The sequence below is a fragment of the Calidris pugnax genome, unplaced genomic scaffold, assembly GCF_001431845.1.
Source record: "Calidris pugnax isolate Ruff unplaced genomic scaffold, ASM143184v1 scaffold34, whole genome shotgun sequence".
Lineage (NCBI taxonomy): Eukaryota > Metazoa > Chordata > Aves > Charadriiformes > Scolopacidae > Calidris > Calidris pugnax.
This window is the reverse complement of record NW_015090771.1, coordinates 2361657-2384695: the sequence shown is the minus strand read 5'-3', so window position 1 is coordinate 2384695 and position 23039 is coordinate 2361657. Positions and strand designations below refer to the sequence as shown.

Here is a 23039-nt window from a genome sequence, read left to right as displayed (position 1 = left end):
GTTCCATAAGATGCTCTGTAAGGTCATTTTCCCAGAGCTTTCCCATCAGTGGCCTCCTCAGGTGAGGCTGCAGGATGCACAGCCAGATTTGTTGAAGTTCTGAGACCATAAACACTCCTCCTTCGTCCATTTTTCCTTGGTTTTGTTGTGGGTTTTTTTTACCTCCTTCATGTCTTACCAATTGCTTGGAACTTTAAGACTCGAGAATCGAAATCAGTGTTTTCCCTTTCTATATATAACAAAACTCATGGATGTAAGAGTTGATGTTCTGCACAGCTTTTTATTTATTTCCTTTTTTTTTTATAGATTTTTTTCCTTAAAGGCCAACCAAGGTAGGAAGCTGTTAGTTTCACTGGTGGTTGTTAATGTGGAAAGTCTTTCCACTAATTCTGTCAAAGGAAAATATTAAATTCTTCACTAATGTAGGAAAATTATGGCTGTGTCCCACCCTTCTAATGTGCTATGCCATCATACTTGTCACAGAAGAGGATTTTAATAACCACTTGATTAAAAAATTTATACTTTCAACCTGTGTAGCTAGTGCAAGGCTAGACATGCCTGGTAACCCTTTTAATGATGCTTACTACATGTAGATGTAGTGGAGTTTTTCTCAATATGCTAATGATTTCACATTTTACCTCATAACTTTGTCTTTTTTGATCTCTAAATTTCATTTCCGTGGTTGTGATTTTTGCTGGGGTTTTTTGGTTTGGGTTTTTTTTGGCTGTTCTTACTCTGTGTGTTCTCTGGTTAGTGTCTCACTGTTGCCTTTCCAAAAAGAGCTGAGATCAGGTTAGGGATAGTGTGAGGCTGACCCTTCCGTGCCTAAGTTGCAGAGTTAGAAGGTTGAATATATTCTGAATTCACAGATAATGACATTTATATTGAATACATAATAGTTCCAGCTGGAAGGGGACCTACAACGATTATCCGGTCTATTTGTCCTGGATTTCAAGAGACACTGCCCCTTTGTAGGCATCTTACAAGGGTTAGTGTTTGGTTGAACTGAAAGTACAGCATTCCAAACTTGGATAAATAAATAAATATTGTGTGATCCCTCTTGCTGTACCTTTTTCAATTGAAATGTCATTCCTTTGGCAGAGCAGGCCATTCAAATCCTACTGCAGCAAGAGGAGGGTTCTGCTGTCCAAGTTGAGTGAAAGGCAAAAATGTATTGAGGGGAGAAATCAAAAGATACCTAGTTTATTGAGAATTGCAAAAAGAGAGGTTGTAAGCACACTAATTTTTTTAAGGTCTGTTTGTTGTGGTATTTGTTATATTTGCAAAAATTTTTATGGAACCCTGTACTTCTAATTAACTACATAAGGCACTTCAAGCTTATATTACTACGTGTGTAAAACAAGGTTCATTTTGTTTAAAAAGTGGGTGCCGTTTCTGTATGGAATTTTCATTAACACTGTTACAGTTAGAGTTTGCTCTCTGACAGACAAGGGAAGTTTAATATCAACATTTTGCATTTGTTTTCCATTTTAGTGACAGAGATGCTGGTAAACGTGCTGAACATCTGCTCAGACGATGAACTGGGGACGGAGGAAGATGGGTTTGATGGTAAGAGCCTCCTGCCTTTGGTTGAGATTGTTGGCCTTGAAACTACTTTAAAAGTTTATTGACTAACCCTGGGATAATTTTCTGGATCCTGTTTAAGTTCTGTGCCGCTGAAAGCAACTGTTGTGCTAGACTCCAGCGGATTTGCTTATTGCATGCTTTGGGAAGAATTAATGGAACTTCTGGCCTGTTCTAACCCTTTCCTTGGTCTCACTCTTTTAGTTAAAAAAAAAATAAAAATAGCGTATTTCTCTCCATGAAATCTGGGTTGTGTTGTCATGGAGGGGGTCAGATGTTGATTTTATACATAAGACCCCAGGGGTTACTATAGGAATTTTAATTATATCGATGAAATGATCTTCCTACAATGAAATAAGCTTCCTGCAGAGCTCCTTCCAAAATGTTGGTACTGCAGTTTTGGAAGACTTGTTCTTTAAATATTTCATTAGTTGCCTCTTTTAATGCACTAGTGTATCTAAAAGGCTTTAAGAAGCAATATACTTAATAAAAATAAACATGCAAACACAGATAGAGAACGTTCTGACCTGACATTTCTGCTAAGAAGAGAGGAATGGTCGCTGCTGTTGTCACTTGGGTTGGACTTTATATGATGATAACTTGCCTTGTACCTATTGTTTTGGCTGTAAATGATACTTTATATCTTTCAATTTGGGGCTTCTTAGAAGTCAATTTATTTTATTAGACGTTATTTTCTGTTAGGCTATGCAGGAGTAAATTGCAGCTTTCCGGAATAGCCCTTCTCAGTTGAGCAAAACTGAAAAAAAATCCCATGCATCCCTAACATTCTTACTATGAATGCTTTCAATTTAAAAAAAATAATCTAGAACAGACATACTAAAAAAAAATCTAAAAAAGAACCTGGAAAAATCTATCACTACCAAATATTCTCAAGATATTTGTAGGTACAGTGAATGAACAGGGAGAATAAAGAACTTTCAAGTAAGACAAATATTTAATGATGTTGTAATTAATAATTAAACTTCTCTCTCAAAGTCTTTAGTTTTAATCTTTGGAAGAGGAAGCTAGATCATGGGTTTTGACAAATGTTTCCTTTGCAATGGAGAAGAAGTGTATAGGTTTTAGTGCTTTGCTTTTACTCTGAAAAGCCAGATGGAATTCCCTCTTCTGTATCCTCCACAGAGTGTGGACGTGAACAATTATCTTGCAGGACTCGGGACAAAGACTGAATTTATTGAAACCAGTAATCAGTGGAGAGAAGAAAACACCTGTTTGAATATTGTGCCCAATTTTTTTTTTTTCCTCATGAAATTTAAATAAGTAGCTACTGTGTAATTAAAGCAGCGTGTGAAACAGTACGGAGGCATACAATGAGTAAAAACTGTGTCAAATTAAATACAGTAGCAACAAAACCATGTGCTTAAAATCCTTGGCTCAGGAAAGCACTTAAGCACAGGCTGAGATCCCACTGAATGCGATGCCAAAGCAAAGGCTTTATGGGAAGGATTTTTAAATTAATTCAGCGTTGGCCTAATACTTTCTTTTAAAGTTGTGCTGTAGACTTCCGTTGAGCGCAGAAAGGCCAATCCCTGTAGTCCTTTTCTAAAATTTTAGCGCGTCAGCCTTCCCGTGCCAGAGGTACAGTTCAGGAGCAGGTTTTCAAAAACAGTCAGAATTGAGGAGGCGAGAGGGGTCTTTGGGGATGGCAAGCCCTCTCCAGCTGCAGGAGGTCTCCGCATCTGCTGCGGTTTTCTGGTTCCCCAGGATTTTCACCACGGCTCTCCTCCAGCCATGGAGTTTGCAGCATTGCAGGTGTCGGAGCAGGGAGGCAGCCTGAAATCCTCCGGGCTTGCAGGAGTGCCTACTGCATCACGGTATCTAACAGCATTAAAATTTCCACATGAGGGATGATTATACCATCCCTGGTGCCGTAAGGCTAATACTGTCATCTAAATCTGCTCTCAGATTTTTATTTATTTTTCTGTATGAATGCTTCGCCTGTGTAAAACATTATGTTAAGAAAGATATTAGAAACGTGGTCATCTTCAGCATGTGTAGTTAAAGCCAGAGCTGGCGTATGTTCATGTCTGCTGTGCTGGATAATCCCCTTGGAGCTGTAAAATGGGATCTGTGGCGCTGGTGCTGCGGCTTGCCGTGGGTGCACGCTTGTACCTCCAGCCCGTGGGGATCCTACACATGGAAGAGACTGAAGGATTCAGGCATAAAGTATATTTGATGGTTGATTTAAATTTAAATAGAGGCTGATATCTTTAATGATTTCCTGCTGGGTTCTGTATTATTATCTGTACAACAAAGGAAAATCCTCTTTTTCTCAGAGATAGAGTTCCCTCTCTTATTTTTTTTTTTTTTTTCCTTAGAGCTTTGCCTTTTGGGGGAGAAACTACAAGATGTATTTAATTTGTGTTCTTGATGAAACAGACTGGTGTGATTATCAGCTTAAAACTGTTTCTGTAAGGGCTGTATATTAACAGTGGTGTTGTGGTTCAACATTTCCACTGTCCTTCTTCAATAATTTCTGTCCAGCTTCCTTGGGGGACTGCAGTAGCACAGTCCTGTTTGCCCACTGACATTTTTCTTTAGCACTATTTCCCATAGAAGGAAATGCCTGATATCTGCAACAGCAGATAACTTTTGTTTGCTGTAATGATTCTTTAAAATCACCTCCTATTTTTGCATCATTGGTAGTTTCCAGGGCTCCCTGCTGATTTCCTTTCTCTCCTTGCAGTTTGAACATGCCCTGACCTGGGTTCCCACATGTAATGAGAATGATCCATCACTATGGTTTGCACTGATCATTCATTTGTTATCTTCTCTTACACTTTCTTGCCCTCTGTTTTCCCCTCTCACTTTCCCATTCAAAAATAAGCCCCATCAGTATTGCCTGACCTCACTGCATGGTGTTCTTATGAGCCCTTTTATTTTCATTTTCATTACTATTATTACTGAGTCATGCATGTTGCATCTAGCCATGAGCAGGATGCTCAACAGCATGTAGTCCCTTTATTTTTCCTCCCTTTTTTTGTTTTCTTTTTTTTTTTTTTGACTTAAGGAGATACATCATGGGAATCTGACCCATTTGTTGTAGGCAGTTTCTGTGTGTGCTTAGTGGGAGAAAGCCTAAATAACAATTGTAGTGCCCTTTAGCCCATATCTCCCTGCTGGCCCGCCTTGGCTTTTCGCTTTAAAAATGAGAGGATATGATAAGTCAAGTTTTCTTATCTCTGATGGTTTCCTCTTGCTGTACTTTCTCTTCCCCGTTTGCTATGGTGGTTGCAAAACAATCTGATCCAGCAAAAAATGTCTTGGGTGAACGTTAGTGCGTGTGCTTGTGTGGTTTGTGCATCAAACGTATCGCTTAGCAACAGGAGCTGCGAATACTTCTACCCAGCCAGCATATAGTCAGAGTCCTGTTTTATTTTAATTAGCAACATTTCTGGCCTCATGCGCTTGATTGAAAAAAAACTAAGCCGCTAATTAAAAGGGGTGCAATAATGTAATAGACAACTTGACACAAATGCACTGCTTGCTTTGTGTGCATCGCTATCATGATTTGGCGTAAAGGCGCTCCTAAATTACCTGCATTAATTTTGGTATCGCCTTCAACATTGTAGCTCACAGCCTTCTCGTGGGAAAGCCGCTGTCACAGTGCACCATTTATTCCTCGGCTGGAATACAGCTTCCCTCCTACAGCCCTGTAGTCCAAGCCTAAAGAGAATTACCAAGTCAAACGTCTCCCGTCGATCACAGCCTGGCTCTGCTGCGAACAGGGGCACACGGAATTTGTCATAGTGCAATAAACTGCACCCGGGGCACGCTCTGCACCAACTAACAGAGGCTGATTGAGCAAAATCATGAAGTCTCACTTACTTACCAAAGCTTTGGTATGGGTTTTCATGATACTCCCCGGGCAGATGAAGAGAGATTTAGCTTTTCAGTGAGTTAAAAATCAGCTAGGAGAGAAATGGAGAGGTTTTCCCCACCGGTTTATGTTTGTTCTTCCTCCAAACCAGCAAGGTTGGGCTGCAGTGTGTACCTGATCTGTGAGTTGGTGGCAGAGGGGTGTTTTAATGTGAGCTTTTTACTTAGTCATTCATGTGTTTGGCCAAGTATGGATGTTTCCATGCCCAAAGCACTTTTCGTGTGAGCCGTACTATGGCGTGCTGATGTGCTCTGCCTCAGAACCAACCCAGCAACATGCACTAGATAACCAGTGTCCCCAAAACACACGTCACGGAGCAGCGGCTGGGCACCAAGTGTTGCACTTGTGCTTGCTTCCAAACACAGTTGATTTTAAAACGCAATGCCTTGTGCCGTGGTGGTGGTTGGATTTGATGACTGCAAGCTGCTGGACCCTTGGAGCAAATGCACACATGTGGTAGGTAGCACAGATTTGGGTAGAAGCAGCAGACATGCCTATGATGCTAGGCTATTCTTTCAGATACCAGACAAAGTAAACTGGAAGAAGTGGCTGGATTCCTCTAAGAAAAGAGGTGTCATCAGGCAGGCATGCCCCACATAAAATGGAGGGAGCTGCTGTTTGGGAAGTGATTCAGCCTTATCAAAGCAGCTGCAATAACATAGGAGAAAGTATGCATTCAAGGGGTGGTAACACCAAGGCTAAGCTTTGCTGCTGATCTGCCTGCATGCTGGTTTCCTGCAAAACCCACTAACAAGGCTTTAAGCTTTTTTCATTTCCCCCCCATCATTCTCAATGTGTTTCTTTCTTTCTTGGATGTTCCCTGCCTAATTTGTTTCTTTTCTGTTTTTCAGACTTTACTTAAACATTGCGTTTCCATTGATGTTATCAAATGTTCTGTGTTGTTTTTTATTTTCATTCTGCAAACATCACTGATCTTTTTCTTTCCCCCCCTTTGGAATTCATAAGAAGATACCATTTATGCACAGAAGAAAGGTATTCAATAAGTTGGGAGGCTTAAGTTTAATTAATTTTCCTAATGCTTAATTAGATGATATATAATGTATTAGGATACCAGTGAGAGGATTTGGGTTTGGCTTTTATACTTGGTATTGTTTTCTATCTGTTCAATCCTAAATCTCAGAATATTTTCACAGTTTATAGTCTTTTTTTTTTTCATTGTTCTGCTTATTAATCTGAAGGTCTAAATTACATTTCACATAATTCCTATATATCCAGCTTGCAAGATCTGTATTTGGATGCTACAAATCTGAAATCCAATAGAACTTGTTAAATTACTGAAGTAAGATTCAAAGCTTTTATTCTACTTCCAAATAATTTTCCACACCAATTTTAAACATGGCTGTGTTCATGAGGTTTGGTGTTTCTTGTTGTGTTTTTTTTAAGTTGCTTCATGCAAATAGGGTTTGTTTAGATATTGAAAGGAAAGTGAAAGATTAAGAGGATATCAGGCAGCATTTGCAAAGGCTAAAATTCATAGAATCGTAGAATACAAGGTTGGAAGCAACCTCAAGGATGATCTGGTCCAGCCTTTCTTGGCAAAAGCCAAGACGTGTTGGCATCTTCACAAGCTGGCCCAGCACCCTGTCCAGCTGAATCTTAAAGGTGTCCAGTGTTGGGGAGTCCTCCCTGGGGAGGTTATTCCAGAGGCTGATTGTTGTCATTGTGAAAAATTTTCCTCTTGTGTCCAATCGGATTATCCCTAGGCGAAAAATTTTCCTCTTGTGTCCAATTGGAATATCCCTAGGAGTAACTTGTACCCATTATCCCTCGCCTTTTCCATGTGACTCCTTGTAAAAAGGGAGTCTCCATCTTCTTTGTAACCGCTTTTTAAATACTGGAAGATGGTGATGAGGTCTCCCCTAAACCTTCTTTTCTCGAGGCTCAAAAACCCACTTCTCTCAGCCTTTCCTCCTATGGCATCCCAGTCGTATGATCATTTCTGTGGCCCTTCTCTGGACTCTCTCCAACCTGTCCACATCTTTTTTGCATGGTGGGGACCACAACTGAACAGAGTATTCTAGGTGTGGCCTGACAAGCACTGAGTAGAGTGGGATAATGACTCTTTGGGATAATGACTTCTTTGTGCCTGCTGGTGATGCCTTTGTTGATGGAACCCGTTGGCTTTCTTTGCCACAGCAGCCCACTGGTCACTCATATTGAGCTCGTTGTACACCAGGACCCCCAGGTCCCTTTCCACAGGGCTGCTCCAGAGCTGGGTATATCCCAGCCTGTGCTGCACCTCTGGATTATGTTTTCCCAGGTGCAAGATCTTACACGTGTCCTTGTTGACCTTCATAAGGTTCTTGTCAGCCCACCTTTCCAGCCTGTTCATTCCAGAACTTTCCCAGTAGATGTAGGCTGAAGTAACCCTTTTACCCCTAGCCAGTTCTCAGGTTATGACCCATTTACTTTCACCTAAGTGTATGCTTAAGTGTAGCTGAAGTAATTCATAAGGATTTGCAGTGGTAGTGAATTTCAGAACAACTGGGGTATTCACACTTGAAATGTGAGTTTAAGATTTATGTACAAATAGTTTAGGAATCCAAATACTGTGCCAGGTTAGTGGTATTCAGTCAAAACTAACAGAGTAATAAAACGTTGTGAATATCAGATGCATTATTTAGCAAATAATGTTTAAAAAACCCAAACAGGATAAAGAAAATAATTACTAATATTTAGTAAACAGAATATTTTACATCATTTTCACAGGTCTGTTACGAATTAGGAAATTCAGTGGAGACGAAATCTTTCAAGTGTATTTTTTAGTAACCTTTTATTATGTATATTGATGAGGAAAAAATCTCCCTTTGAGACTGCTGTGTTTTATAATTAAGAATTTTTTTTCCATTCTTTTATTTTTTAGTGTAGGGCACTGTATTTTGCTTTAGTCATAAATCATATTTCTAGTTTTCAATTCTCAACTCTTCTGGAAGTTAAACAGTGGCTGAAAAAGGTTGCATATACTTGTAAGATCTACAAGAACAATGTGGGTTTGTAATAAATAAATAGGGATAGTGGTACTTGGAGAAAAAAAGAAAAGACAAATTGTATTTAAGTGTTTTCAAGGTTAAAAGGGCTGAAAAACATGTCTTGTGTATCTTGAGAGTACAGTTTGGGGAGATGTTAGTAACTGAGGCAGGAATATACCCCCTCTATTTCCTGAAGTACCCAGCTGAATCATTGCTGTCTAATTTAAATTTTTCATTAGACTTTTACAAATATATTTTGTTTAATTCAGTTGAATTACAGCTGTTTCTCCCACTTTTTATTGTCTAGAACTAGAAATTTATGCCTAAGACTGTCTTTTTTTTTAATCTTTATATTTTTACTATCTTTTCTTTGTATTTTTTTTTTGTTTGTTTTTATATGTGGGAGATTTTAAAACCTTCATTCTAAGCGTAGTTTCTTTCAGTTTTAACTTGGAGATACAGGCTCAAAATTTGAAGACAGTCTAGGAGGACAGTTAGAAATGCCTGGAAATAATGCATTAATAGCTGTCCCAAAAGATGGATGCATGCAAAAGTAGCATGCGTGATTGCAAGACATCTAGCTGTGCTATCGAGCTCCCACTTGATTAAACTCACCCCTTGCACTGGTTGGGGTTAAACTTGATCTTGACCACAATGTTAAGAGTTGCAGTGAGATTCAGCCCGAGTTTTTATGTTAGCTGTGATATTTGTTCCTACGGTTACTTAGCTTTCTTTTGTAACAACGCTAGGATTTGCGAGTTGAGTTTATTTTCAATTTTGAAAGAATTTTTGCAAAGGATGACTGTTTTGAAACTCAAGTACAGACAAAAAAAAAAAAAAACAAAAAAAACCACAAATAACCAGCACCTCCTTTTCACCTCTTCTCAGATGGCAGGATATCAGCCAGGCCACCTAGTAATCTAGTAAATACCATGAAGCAACACTTGCGTTCCCGCTGGTAGTCTCAAACTGTTATGGGTTTAATCATAATTGAGAAACCTGCAGTAGAAAAGGTGACAGTGCTTCTGGTAGAAGGGCCACGGGGCTGCCATCAGCAGAGATGTGTGGAGAAAGCTGTAACTGTGAGAATTACTGCACAGTCAGCTCCCCGAAGCCACCCAGCAAGTCTCCTGCCTGGCAGCACAGGAGATCTCCTGTGGACCAGCATGTGAAATGCTGGCACTGATGAAGCAGATGGAACTTTGGCCACTGGGTTCAAGCAGAGCCCACATTTCGTTCTGAGCCCTTTCGGCTGAAGTCACTTTGTGCTCAGCAAAGGAAGGTCCACGCATATCTGGGTCTTCTGCAGCTTTTCACCTCTTGCATCCCTCACCCATGTTGGGCAGTGCCTTGCTCCCCTGCCCAAGCACCTGTGGTTGTCTTCACCACTACCTTGGCTCCCCAGGGCTGTCCCCTCTGCTGCTGTAACCACCTCCCTTGTCTTTGGCCCTCTCTGCTATTTTAGCTTTCATGATGGACTCTGGTTCATAAAAGGAATCAATTTGCTAGGAATTGAAAATAGAAATTTTCAGTTTTGTCCTTGAATTCTGAAACCGTGAAGAAGGAAGCATTGTCGTGATGTGTAGTGGTTTTCAGGTTGCGCTCCTGGACCTCCAAGGCAGGAGTTGTCAGGAAGCATCCGTATAAACCAAGGTTACCTGTCATTCAGGAACCTTTGGGAGAAATCTTCATGATGTATGCAGTTGTGATTGTGATAATTTAATGAACCTGGTTTGCTTAGTATAACATGGCTTGTGGACATGGGGGGTCCTTATTAAGAGAAATACCTCCTTGTGGTAAGTTAGTGCTATTTGCTTTTCCCGTTCAGGTGGTTCTCTCATGGATGCACAGATAATATTCCAGGTTTTGATGACATCCAAGTAACAAGTACACATGCAAACTTAGCTGAACTGTAGTCTCTGTTCCAGTGTGTGTTTTTTGTATAGCAGGTTATCATGTGAATTCACAAATTTCAAAGTAATTGTAGTTTTGAGCAGGCCATAGCAGTGATGAGAAGAAAGTTGCTCTGTGGAGCATCTGTGCAAGCCAGCACATCCCTATTTCATGCTGGTTTTCAGGACACTGACATTAAGTTTTATAACTATTTAAATACTTTGTAACTAGAGATAGGATAACCCTGACTGGAGTCTTTTGACCTTAAGCTTAATCCACTCACTTTTTTTTTTTTTACAAAATTAAGTGATATGTGATAGGTTTTCACTTAAAATCTATTTCATAATTTTATCATTTTAGCCCCATTCCTGTTTAACTTTTTTTTTAAAATCTTTTTATGGTTTGGGCACTGTTCATGTTGAGTATCTTCTTGACGTTTTAACTATTTTCTAAGAAACTTGTTTTCAAAAGGGTGTGGTCTCTGAAAATGTCATTGAAATGGAAAATTAGCTTACATTGATGAAATAACATGCAGCTTTAATGTGTAGCAGGAAAAGGATCACATCTCTAAAGGTACTAATAACTAGATTGTTCAAAAGTGACTAGTCTTGAACTGTTAATGACACACACAAAAAAAATTAATAGTGTTGCTTACTTTGGCAAACCATGGCATTAATATGGTTTTTCTTGTATTCAGAGTTCAGAATGGTGAATATGTTGTTTACAAATCCCTTTAAGTGTTTTTAATGTCTTTTCCATAGGAGCAACAGCTGCTGCTCGAAAGGAGGTTATAAGGAACAAGATAAGAGCAATAGGAAAAATGGCTAGAGTTTTCTCAGTGTTAAGGTAAGGTTTTGTGCTGTTGCACATTTTTTTATTTTTTTTTTTACTGTTAAAGGACATCTTTGAATGATTCCTTAGAGAACTCTACTGTTAATCAAATGGCAAATTTGATGTTTTAGTATACCACCCAACTGAGTTTTACTGGAACCTTTTAGAGATTGTTTTATTTACACAATACTGCTATTTATTGTGGCTCTGAATAATCTTCTTCCTCAGGGCTTTTGCTGAATATAAAACAGGCAAAACAAGCAAAATACATCAGCAAAGTAAATTGCAATTTCCCTTTTTTTAAAGACTTCTGCTCACCAGGTGTACTAATTAACTCTTAGCCACAGTGAGGTAAGAGTTAAATGTGGAGAAAGGGTGTGTTCCACACAATGTCTCATTAAAAAGGAAGCCAACTGTCCCACTGTGTCACCCCCAGTTGCTGCTACAGCCATGAGTAAAGATGATTAAAGATGAAAGCATTAGGGTCATTTAACTAAAAATCCAGGAAATCATTGTGCAGACAACAGCAGCTCGTTACCCTGGGCTGCACTCCCCCAAACACATGAACATGAGTAACTAATTGCTACCCAATGTTTAGAACTCTCCATTTGATGTCTCTGAGCAGAGGAGAAAACATGCTGTACTGTGCTGTGCTGAAGTCTAAATATAGAAAATACAGTTCTCCCTCCCTTTCAGGAGAGGGATTTTTTTTTTCCTCAGGAAATTGTATGTTGCTGTGCTGTAGTCAGTTTATGGCTATTACGGTTAGTGCAAAATCAAGGGATTTTTTAAAAAATGTATGGGTATGATTGGTATAAAAAGAGGAAATAAAAATAGTTACTTGAAGAATACCCTCATAATTTCAGATGAAGCTCTCAAACTTGCTTGATTGGAGACTCTTCTGCAGCATGCAAGCAGTGGGCAGGTTGTCAGTGGGGCTTCGCGTGGACACAGCAGCTCACCCACGCATTGCAGATTGCAGCAGCAGAGCTTTAAATAGCCTACTGAGATGATGGAGGACTTTGTACCTGGGGTTCCCAAAGTGTTATGTGTGAATTACTAGTGATGCACAAGCTACTTCAAAGTGGTAAAAAAAAAAAAAAAAAAAGAAGCTGGCATCATGCCTTTTCCCTAAACAAGACGGGGGAGCAATCAAATGTTTCCACCTGCTCCTCTGTACCAAGTCTGGCAGAGAGCCTGGAGCTGACATTGCCACCACCTTCATAAAACAGCATGATTATTTTTCTCTGATGATAGTTGAGCAAACAAAGTTTGGGAAACCTGGCTTTCTCCCATAACCTTGAGCTGCAGCTTCTGGATCCCACTGTATTGTGTTGCAGAGCACCTTGTGAAATACAGCATTTATTTTACAGAAACCTGAAGTTAAGTATAGGGAAAGGCTTGAAATTGGATGTCCTGCAGATATATTTGGGTTTCAATAACTTGCAGATGGTTGATATCACATATATGTCACAGAACTTTTTGAAGGGAACTATGGGGCAGCAGCCTTTCAGTGGTTTCAGGGATGGAAGAAGGGTACAGCATAATTCTTGCATGTGCCCTGTTTAAAGTGATAAGCATGAACCTCATAGCTCAGGGTTTTAGCACCATTTGAAACTTTGAGTCCTTTAAAATTACTTCATGAAAATCAGCATTTTGAGGCAGTGATGGAAATCAGTTTGGACTGTTCCCTGAAAAGCAGTCAAATTCATCTCAGACTTGTTCATGGCACAATTTTTTTACCCCTACCACATGCATCCCAACATCTCCAGAAGACCAGAATGGCTTGTGTCTGGTAAAGGAGAAGCCAGTTGTTCATTCACTGAAGCTGCTGAGCCTTTTACAGTTCTTGGTTACTGATGGACCTTAAAACTTTGCAGGAGGGACTGAAGATGAAGAGTATATTTGGTCTCCTTTAGTTTTAACCAGCAAGTACAGCACATCCTTCCTGTGGTCAGAGGTATTAGGTATCAAAATAGTGTTGTGCTGAGTTTCAAAGGTTATAAGTGAGCATTGGTGAGAATAGCCATCATAGAAAGATGGGCATAAGCTCAGTGGAAGACCTCGTGATTCCCTGTCATTGCCTCTCTTTGACTTTGTTTCTCAAGTCTGACTTTTCTTTGGATATATTTAGACAGAAGAGAGTTAATATTTAATTAGTTTATTTTCCTTTTTTTTAATGGAAGTAAAGGACATCAAATAGAAAACAAGGAACAATGAAGGCTAAAAATTCTCTAAATTTTTGATATAGAGGTTTCTTGGGAATATGCAGTTTAAAGATAATAAAAATACAGTGAATAAACTTATTCTATGAAGGTGAAGCTAAAAGCATCATTGCAGTTTAATTTTTTTTCTAAAAAAAGGGATTAAATGGACTGAATTGAAAATGCAGATTATGCATTTGTTTGCAGAGGTAAATAATTGAGAGAAAGCAAAAACTTTGGTGTGTAATTCTTGATGAAAATATGGTGTTAATTCTGGAAATATTTGACTGTTGAATCAGTTCTAATTGCTTAGGAAACTTGCAAGGAAAATGGTCACAATTTGATTTTGACTATTACAGAAAGAAAACTGTGTATAAGGAGAATAATTTTCAAACTAAAAATAGAACTTGAGGAGTATATGGAGTAGGTAAACAAGATTTATTTGAAATACATGAGTAATTCAGGGCACATAAGTCTAAAGAAAATTGTAAACAGTAGAATTGCTGAGAGACAGTTTTGATAGACAAAAACCACATTATCCTCAAGTGAATGTGGAACTAAATTCTGTCTCCGTGCTTACTTCCTTCAGCTTAATGTCATTGTATATTTCAAAGTAAAGCACTTCAAAATAGGTTTCTCTTAAAGAATTGGGGTCAATTTTGCTGCTGAGCAAGTATGTCATCACAGACAGCATTATAGTGCTCTTAGAAAGCTGCATTTAATGGCTAGTCTGGATAGAGCTGTTGTATTCCTCTTGCCATATATTAAAAATGATATGTATTTGCAGATTGGTGAAATATACTTAGGTTTCCTAAAACATTTTTCTTGAATCCAGTATCATTTTTAGCACACAAAACTATTAAGAACAGTGCAAGTAAGGTGGAAGCACTTATTAATTTTAATGAGCTTTTAGCTGTTTGTTTTTTTTTTTAAGTGGCTGATGGTCATTAATAAATAATGCACCTGACTGCTAGTGTAGACAAAAGCAAAACAACAATTTAAGTTGATTTTGGACCATAGGGTATAACACTCTTAAATGTGTTGTTGGCAATAACTGCTCCTTTGGTCTTCCTCCTGTCAAGTTGGTGGGTTTATGTGTGTATATATATATTCAAATGTATATTACACATTGTTTTGTAGATGCAGGTTATAGCATTAAGTATAGTTAACCGTGGTGTGGTGCAAAGGTGAGCCACTTCCATAGCAGTGAGGGGAACTGCACTGGTGCTGGTGTTATCACTGGATCCAGTCTGGTAAGGACCTGTTCTGGTAAGGAGATTGGAGATAACCAAATCATTGCAGGGCACACGTAGCTCAAGATGTCTAAAATGTGTTTTTGGAGGGGGAAAAAAAAAAAAAAAAAGAGCAATTACTTACTTTGGGGTTGTTTTTTTTGGTTTTTTTTTTTCCTTCTGCAGAGAAGAGAGTGAAAGTGTGCTGACGCTGAAAGGTTTGACTCCAACAGGAATGCTGCCCAGTGGTGTGCTCTCTGGAGGAAAACAAACACTGCAAAGCGGTAAGCGTGTTTGCCTGTGTGTGGCATTATGTTTTTAAAAAAATAACAATTGGCTTTCAGCTGCAGAACCCCAGAAAAGTAACCGCAGTCTTCTCGGGGAAAAAAAATGAAGGACAGATTAAAACAGGCGGTTTGTTGTACTGGAGCATTTGTGAGCAGTTCATGTAAGGCCACTTCTCAAGACTTATTACATAGCACTGATTTTCAAAGAAAGAGGGTGGGGGGGAATGTCCCTGAAAATCAGCTGTTCAGAATGGTAGATCAGCATTGCATGTGAAGTGCACTCTTTCCACAGTTTGTAGCATCTTTGGGTTTTGTTTTTTTTTTTAAGAGGAGCTTCTGATACACAGAGTACTGAAGGTTCAGCTTAGATAGTGACACTCAAACTCTTATTTTATCTGATTTGTTCTTCCTCGTAGAGAATCACCAATGGAAAATAGCTCTAGAATTAGATTTTCTCTCCTAGCAATTCTAGGTGACAGCATGAGAACAATTTTGCTCTGATTCAAGCCCAAGTGAAGGGAGGCTCTTAGAAACACCGCGTTTGCCTTGTACACAAACACAATACAGAGTGTCAGTTCAGCTTTATACCAAGTGCTTTTTGTTACAGGAAATCTGTAAGTCTATAGTAGGGCTGCCTTTGATGAAATATTCCTTTTGGAATAAGGAGCTGCAAAAGTATTTAATTTACTACTGTAAGCTCTCCTGTTTTTTTTCTGTGTGTATTGCTGTAGAGTATATTGCAGACAGACAAGAATGTCTCTTGCTTATTGAGGTTCTGTTGGCAGAAGATATAAAAAATAGAAATGCTTTATAACCTTAACATAGTCTCAGCCTCTTGTTTTCCTGTTTCCTTCCTGGAGCACTCTTTCTCTGTATTTTTCCCTTTACTGTCTCTTTTACCTAGAAGATTCAGGTATATGGTGGTAAAACCTTCTTTTCCCTTTTTCCCCCTTCCCTGTTTTTCTTTTTTGATGACTTGTGTGTTACAGACATAGTAACGTTCTGCTTGGAAAATGCTGCAATATGATTCCACAGGATGCCTTTCTTAACGGGGTTGTGGGCTTTACCTAGGCTTTTCTCCATATAGTTGCTTTACATTTGTCAAAAAATTTGGTCCAAGGAAACTGCTGTTGTTGCCCTGGCAAAATATTAGGAATTGAAATGAATTTGAGAAAATTGCCTGAAGTTCTTGTTACAATGGCTAAAAGGAAAATCTCCTCATACTGCAGTATTCTGGCTTAGTAAAACATTACTATACACAAGCTTCTGCATTAGTTAACATGTAGTACCCCATTCACCAAATAATCTGAAATTTACATAGTTTCTGTTAAGCACACATTCATATTACCATATGTATTAACAGAAAATATGACCAGTATGTTCTGTTGTGGAAGTATATGTTCTAGTCGTCATTTTTTTTTCTAATGTGTCAGTGCTGGTTTGGATCTGATTATTCATTTTGATTTCTCATCCTAGTTATTGTGTTTCCTTTTCTTTTAAGTTGGCATTGGTTTCGCTCTGTGATTTTTTCCATCTCTCTTGCTCTGTAGCTTGAGAGGCATAGGTTTACCTTGGTGCATGCGGGTTAGCTCCTCTCATTTCCCCATGCAGCAAGATAACAGTATACATATTTTAGCATAGATCTCAATCCATATTTAACATCCTAACTACAAAAAAAAAATGTTTGGGTTTTATGGAGGATGAAAAAAACTCTTACGTAGTGGAAAATAAGACAAAAAAGAGAGGAATTCCTAAAAACTTGGCTTCTTGAGCTAGTCTCTAAACCAGAGAAGCTCTTGAAAAATCAAAATTTCTTGTTAAATATTTGAGCTGTGCCATTGCTATATTGGATTGCGTTTGCTGATTTGCATCTGCTTCTAAATCTCTTGACTGTAGAAACAAATTCATGCCAAAGCTGATGGGTAGAATTCAAATGAAATTACGTCTTTGAGAACAATGAATGGTTTTAAAACAGTGGTAATGCGGTATTTATAACACCGCAGCAACCTCCCAATTCCACACTTTTCTCTCTCTGACCAGACTTTGCGATTTTGAAGGTCCGACAACTTTCAATCTCGTACGAATGTCCATTGATTTAAAGAAAATATTAGAAGAATGCTGTTCTCAGAGACTGGGTTGACAAAAAGGACGCTTACAGATGGAGCAGACTGGGCGAGATTGCGAGCAAAGGCAAAGCTGTCTGAGCAAACTCTGTCCCATGCTGTGGGGAGGTTTCTTTTAGTCAGGAGAGAGGAAAAAAATATCATTCTGAGAAGTTACGTATGTGGCTCTTTTGCCTTGTAACTGACAGCTAATACTTTTCCAGCTGGCATCGTAAGTGGTACGAGTTTTGTGTGATGGCTTTATGCCATTTTTCGTTCTCTTTTGACAGGGCAAACCAAACTGCTCTTATTCAAAGCTGGGAGAATTATACAATGACCTTTTCAGGTCAGATGTGCAATATGGAAGGCATTTTCATTATGTAGTTCTTTTGAGTCAAAAGAAAACTACTCAAATGTGTCTTTAAAAACTTTTAGTTTGTGAAACTTCTGCTTCAAAACAAACTGTAGCTTAATTCAATCTGCAAATTACTGTTTTTGTGTAAGCATTTCTCTGTGTGTCTGTTTTGCCAAAATCCAGCACTTACAGTAACATTAGTGTTGTAGCTCCTTTGCTATTCACTGACTTGTTCTTAGAGTTAAAATCCTCTGCTCATTTTTCTCATTCGTTTTGCTACCCCTTTCTTCTCTTCAGCTACTGTTGAGGCTATTGAGGCTGATGAAGGTAAATTGGCCAGTCCCCTTTCTGTTGGTGCCACAACAGATAAGGGCTCTGCTGGGTGTATTCATTTTGCTGTAGCTTGTACAGATTGTGTGGGTGTTGGGCTAACAATTGTGGCTCGGTATTAACCAAAATGTAATTGCTTTAAAGGGGAAAATGTTTTTTCTTTCTTTGTTTTTTCTTTTTTTTTTTTTTTTTGTTTTTTATTTCCCGTTGCTGCTGTTGTGAGTGTTTTGTTTTTGGTTTTTTTCTATCTGAAAGTTACAGTCACGTTGGAATTGCTGTATGTTGAACTAAGCACTGAGTAATGCCACAGAAGGAGATCAGGGGACTTGGATTTCATGGGACATAACTCGGCAGCAGCCTGTAAATGCTCTGTGACACATAGCTCAAAAGCTGTACGCTGGAGGCTGGCTCTTGTCTCTGCCTCAAACTGTCCTCAGCAATCTCTGGTCAAGGAAAACACACAGCTTTTATAAATTTTCTCTCTTTTTCTTGTTTTTTTGTTTTTATTTTTTCCTCTTTTTTCTGCTTCAGTTTGTTTCCTTTCTTTTTAGGTCACTAGTCAAAAAATTTTATTGGTCTTTTGTTACAGTTCAGCATGTTTCTGTTTCTCTTTAAAAGTAAAGCAACATGAGACATTTGTCTGCAAGATGTCTGCTTCCTCTGGTAGTGGCAGTTTACACACTGGATATTTCCATTAGAGCAACCATTAACACCAGCACCATTTTAGCTACAAATATAAAGTGACTGGCTGCCTCGGAAGATTTCTGAATGTTTAGTATTGAAAACTGTGGTGCTTTATTGACGGACTTCTAATTTAACCCTTGAGCAATTTTTAATGCTATGGTTAAAACCTAAGTGTTCACGTATTGCAATATAGATGCGCAATATTCATTCAGCATTAAAAAGTTTTGGAAGAAGAATTTTCAGAATTCCCCTTTAAAACAAAATTCTTCAGTTGTATTTTGTTCTTGCCCCTCTCAAATTTTCTGTGGGTATTTTTTTTTTTTTAGTTAATTAAAAAAAAAAATCTGATGATGGCTGTCCGTTGGTAAGAAATGTGCCCTTTTGGCCAGTTGAATTTGTTTTTGGTTTTTGTAAAGCAGTGAATAAAATCACAGAACAAACAAGTAAGAGAAAATACAACTGCTTTCTAAATAGCAGTGAGTAAGCTGCTATTTATGTTGGAATTATCTATTCCTATCGGCAATCTCTAATCTGCAGTGTGCATTCTCGTTGACAGTTTGGCTGTTTTCTGTGACTTTCTGTGACTATGTGTTGTGTTTTTAGTATACTCTTCAATGTAAACTGCTAATACTCATTGTCTGACCAGCAACTACAGCAGAGCACCTTCCTCAGTGTTACAGACGATACCGCGTCTGCTTGAAATACGGTTGATGGAACGTGCCCCCCCGTTCCAGCAATATGCCCCCCTCAAGTTAATTCTCCATTTGCCATCCTTGCTAGTTAGACGTCTGTAACCGTAGTCGTAACGACTAGAGCCTACGTAGACCAAGCTAACGATGGAGAAAAACGTTTTGCCCCTTTACCAATTGTCCCCCTGCAGTTTGTTGGGTCCAGGGGCCCGGTGACACCAACTGGGCTGTGCTACAGGACACAGCAAGTCTTCCAGCTTCAACACGGCCATCCGTTAAACTATTGCTTTAAGGGATTGGCCCGGATGCTTGTTAGACACTTTTGTGATAGAAGACAAAGTGAAAAAAGCAAAACCAGCCTTGAAAAACCACTCACTGTAGGGCCTGTTCTGTTTTCACTGCTCCATCCCTGCTCACTCGACTAATCACCATTATGTTGTTGTTGTTTTTCTGAGTTGAAGTATATAATACATGTTAAAACCCATGCACTTCACAAAGTTCCAATATAACGCTTGTGAAACTGGCGAAGGAACTAAATCCTGAGGCAAACCCGATCTATCCATTTTCACAGGAATGGTTGGCAAAAATAGCAGCATGAAAACGCTTTTCTCGCTCCCCCCAAAATGCAAGGAGTGGTAGATTGGTACCAGGGATGTTCTGGGGTGGGGGGTTTCTTTGCTTTTTTTTTGCTTTTTTTTTAAACAGAATTTACCAGCTTGTCCAGAATCGGGACTGCATAATTTGAAAGGAGAGCAGGAGTACTTTAGGGTAAAGAGAAGATAAAGGGATATAAAGGAATTTTGAATTTGATCTTTGAAACTCCCCTACTATTTTCTCCCCGGGGAGTTTGTAGTTTCCTGGTACTAACACACCATCTTTGCTCTATGGCATGTTAAGATAGAGGCATAGTTAAAAAAAAAAGTGCCAGTGCTGGAAGTGCAGTGCATTGATTTGGTGCAGATAAGAGAAAAACACACAGAAGGCTGTGACAAATTATCTACAGAGCTGTGACCTGCTGTTTGCCTAAGGTGCTTTTTTCTCTTTTGCTTTAAATCTAAAGATCTTCAACTCTTCAATTAAAGAGAGAAAAAAGAATTTAAAAAAAAAATAAAAAAAAAAGCCACTCTGCAAATACATTCCCCAGCCTGTGGCTGCTTCTGAGGTCAGCGTGGCCTCCTCAGTGTTGCTGCTGAAGGGCAGATCAAAAGTCCTCAGGTTCAGTTGGAACTTTGGTCCTTTGTCAGTGCATTTCCAAAGGTAAATTGTACGAAATGTGCCAAAATGACCATCTCCCTGGTCCGTGTTGTACGGCGTTACCGCTGTTGGGCTCGAAGCTGCTTTCTACAAATCCAGGGATGTGTCGGGGAAGGTAACTGCCCGGAGCGATCAACAGCCAAGCTCGCCTGTGTTGAGAGCGACCTGTTGTAGGGTCTCCTCAGATCTCCCATAGCTTTAATGGGTATCCCACAAACTGGCCTCACCCTGCCATCGCCACCTACAACTGGCCAACGCTTTTGCCCCCCTGGTCTTTAAAAGTCAGATGGGAGTTTTGCCTGATGAAGGATGTCACGGCGAGGCACGGTGTGTTTTAGGCTGTAAGTGATGACAACAAAAGCTAACTCCCCCGGCTCCCGGCTGTGCCCTAAGCATGGTTGCTGATTGCAGACCGTAGTTTCATGTCAGCCTTTCAGCGTTTTAAGCTGAGCCACAGCGGACAACAAAGTATTGGAAGTTGATCTTGTTGAAAAAAAAAAAAAAAAATAAAATAGTTGTGTTGCAAGAGACGATGGTGGTAAAGCCCCAGCTTTTTCTGAGTACGGTAAGGAGTCGGTCGGGTTGTCAGATCTTCTCATTGCCGCCTTCGCAAAGAAGGACTTTCACAATCATTGCTAAGTTGGGGGAAAAAGCCGCCAAGAGTTCCACCTTGCTAATTTTACTTTTTAATAATCCTTTATTTAGCTATCAAAGGATTTTCACCCCAGCATAAGATCACTAGCTTCGAAGAGGCCAAAGGCTTAGATCGAATTAATGAGCGAATGCCTCCGCGCAGAGACGTGCCATCCGATGCCAACCTTAACTCCATCAACAAGGCAATCTCCACAGAGACTAATGGCACGGACAGCAACGGCAGTAATAGCAGCAATATTCAGTGACCACTGTCTGGGAGGGGGGTTGAGCTGCAGGGCGCGATGGGGTTGCTGCACATCAGCAGTGGGATGTTCTTGCCTCTGATAATAGCTTACTTGCTCTGGGGGCCAGGTGTTGGATTCAGTTTACAAAAAAATCATACTACGAAGAGATCGTCAACTTTAATTTGGTGGGAGGGAGGGTGGGGGAGAGAGACACCTCCTTTGGATATGCCTTTACAATGCTTGTAGAAAAATGAAAGCTCATGCTGGTATATATTGCAAAGTTAGGGGAATGAACATGTTTTCCTACTGCATTGGGAACGTCTAGATATGTTACTGAAAGGCCTTTTATTATGTTACTGGACATGAAAACTTTGTTTAATTTCTTACTAACTATTGTACGTTTACAGTTGCAGCACTAAACATGGACAACATCAAAACATTTTTAACAAAATGTACAAACTAAATAAGGACTATTTATTGATAATGTTTTGCTACTCTTGTCAGACAATGGCTATGAAATAAAATTAGGCAGTCTTTAAAAATATAGAGAAAAAAAAAGAAAAAAAAAATAGAATGTTGGAAATTTGTTTAAAATGCCAAAAAAAAAAAGAGAAAGAGAGAGAGAGTGAGAGAGAGAGCGAGAGCGACAGTTTAATTTTGTACAGATTATGCTTACCTCAGGTTTCTTTAGTGTGCTTCAATGCCCTTCTTTAAATATAACACTTATCTTACTAATTTGGCAGCAATTATCCTTTTCTTTGTTAAAAAAAAAAACTGGAATAATGATAACATTTATCTTTTTTTGCTGTTTATATTTAGGGGGGTTTGGTTTGGGGGGTTTTCTGGGTTTTTTTGGTAAATCAAGTCTTGGTTGTGGCTTGCTGAATTTAAATATTTATGAGTGGTGCATTTTTAAGTATAGTGAACAAGACACCATATTAAGTGCAGTGAAAAGCATCTATATTCTGTAAAAATCTGCCTATGCATGTTTTTTAAGAAAAAAAATGGCTGTATAGGCCTGTATGGGACTGTAATGCGCTTAGTGGTCTGACTTATACTGGAAATGTATGTATACTGGCGTACTTTATATTCTCTAAAAAAAAATGCTTAATGCCTTTGAAATTTTGTAATCAAAAAAAAGCTTTGAAAAATCTAAGGGGAGAGTATTCTTAAAGTTTTTAACATAAGCTTGTCAGTGCACATATAGATGGGTAGCATGTTTAGCAAACCTTGTGAAATTTAAATAAGTTTGTAGTTACATGTGAAATTCTAAATGCATGATAACTGTTAATGTCATAATGGTTTAGTCATTTTGTTCTGTTCTGTCATGTGCCACAAAATGTGTAATTTTTTCACTTTTTTCCCTTTGTATATCAGTTACGGGTTTCAACTGGTTCATTCTGAAAAAGAAAAAAGAAACAAAACAAAACAGTTCCATTGATATTTTTTAACAATTGTATAAGTGCCCAAGTAATTCACTACAGCCTACAGCCTTGCCTTTGTAATTTGACTTCGAAATGTTGGCAATCAAAGCATGCACTTGTAACAATGAAAGAAGCATTTTATATTACTACTCAATAAAAATGTGCATGAACTTAAGCCCTCTGCCCTTTCTTGCTGGCTCAGTCGCAGGAGCGCGCGCGGGCACACGGGCACGTGCGCTGGTTGCTCTCTCTTGCTTTGGACAGGAGAAGACCATCGGTGTCAGAGAAGAATGACTCGTTGCGCGATTCAAGGTCAGTTCTTTGCTAAGAAAACAAAAAAAATAAATCATTTACTACCTCACCGTTTGAGGCTACTGAACCGCCTGCCCCAGGTTCTGGTT

At 39.1% G+C, this 23039-nt stretch overlaps 1 protein-coding gene across 1 annotated transcript in view; it reads left to right on the top strand.

Annotated features, from left to right (window-relative positions):
• Positions 1 to 22813, top strand: part of PPP3CA (protein phosphatase 3, catalytic subunit, alpha isozyme) — a 162401-nt gene extending 139588 nt beyond the window's left edge. The window contains exons 12-16 of the mRNA XM_014940397.1: positions 1495 to 1569; positions 11130 to 11214; positions 14822 to 14919; positions 17677 to 17706; positions 21042 to 22813. Of these exons, the coding sequence (XP_014795883.1) occupies positions 1495 to 1569; positions 11130 to 11214; positions 14822 to 14919; positions 17677 to 17706; positions 21042 to 21235 (482 nt within the window). The 3' untranslated portion in view covers positions 21236 to 22813. The remainder of the gene's footprint in view (positions 1 to 1494; positions 1570 to 11129; positions 11215 to 14821; positions 14920 to 17676; positions 17707 to 21041) is intronic.
• Positions 22814 to 23039: the final 226 nt, after the last annotated feature.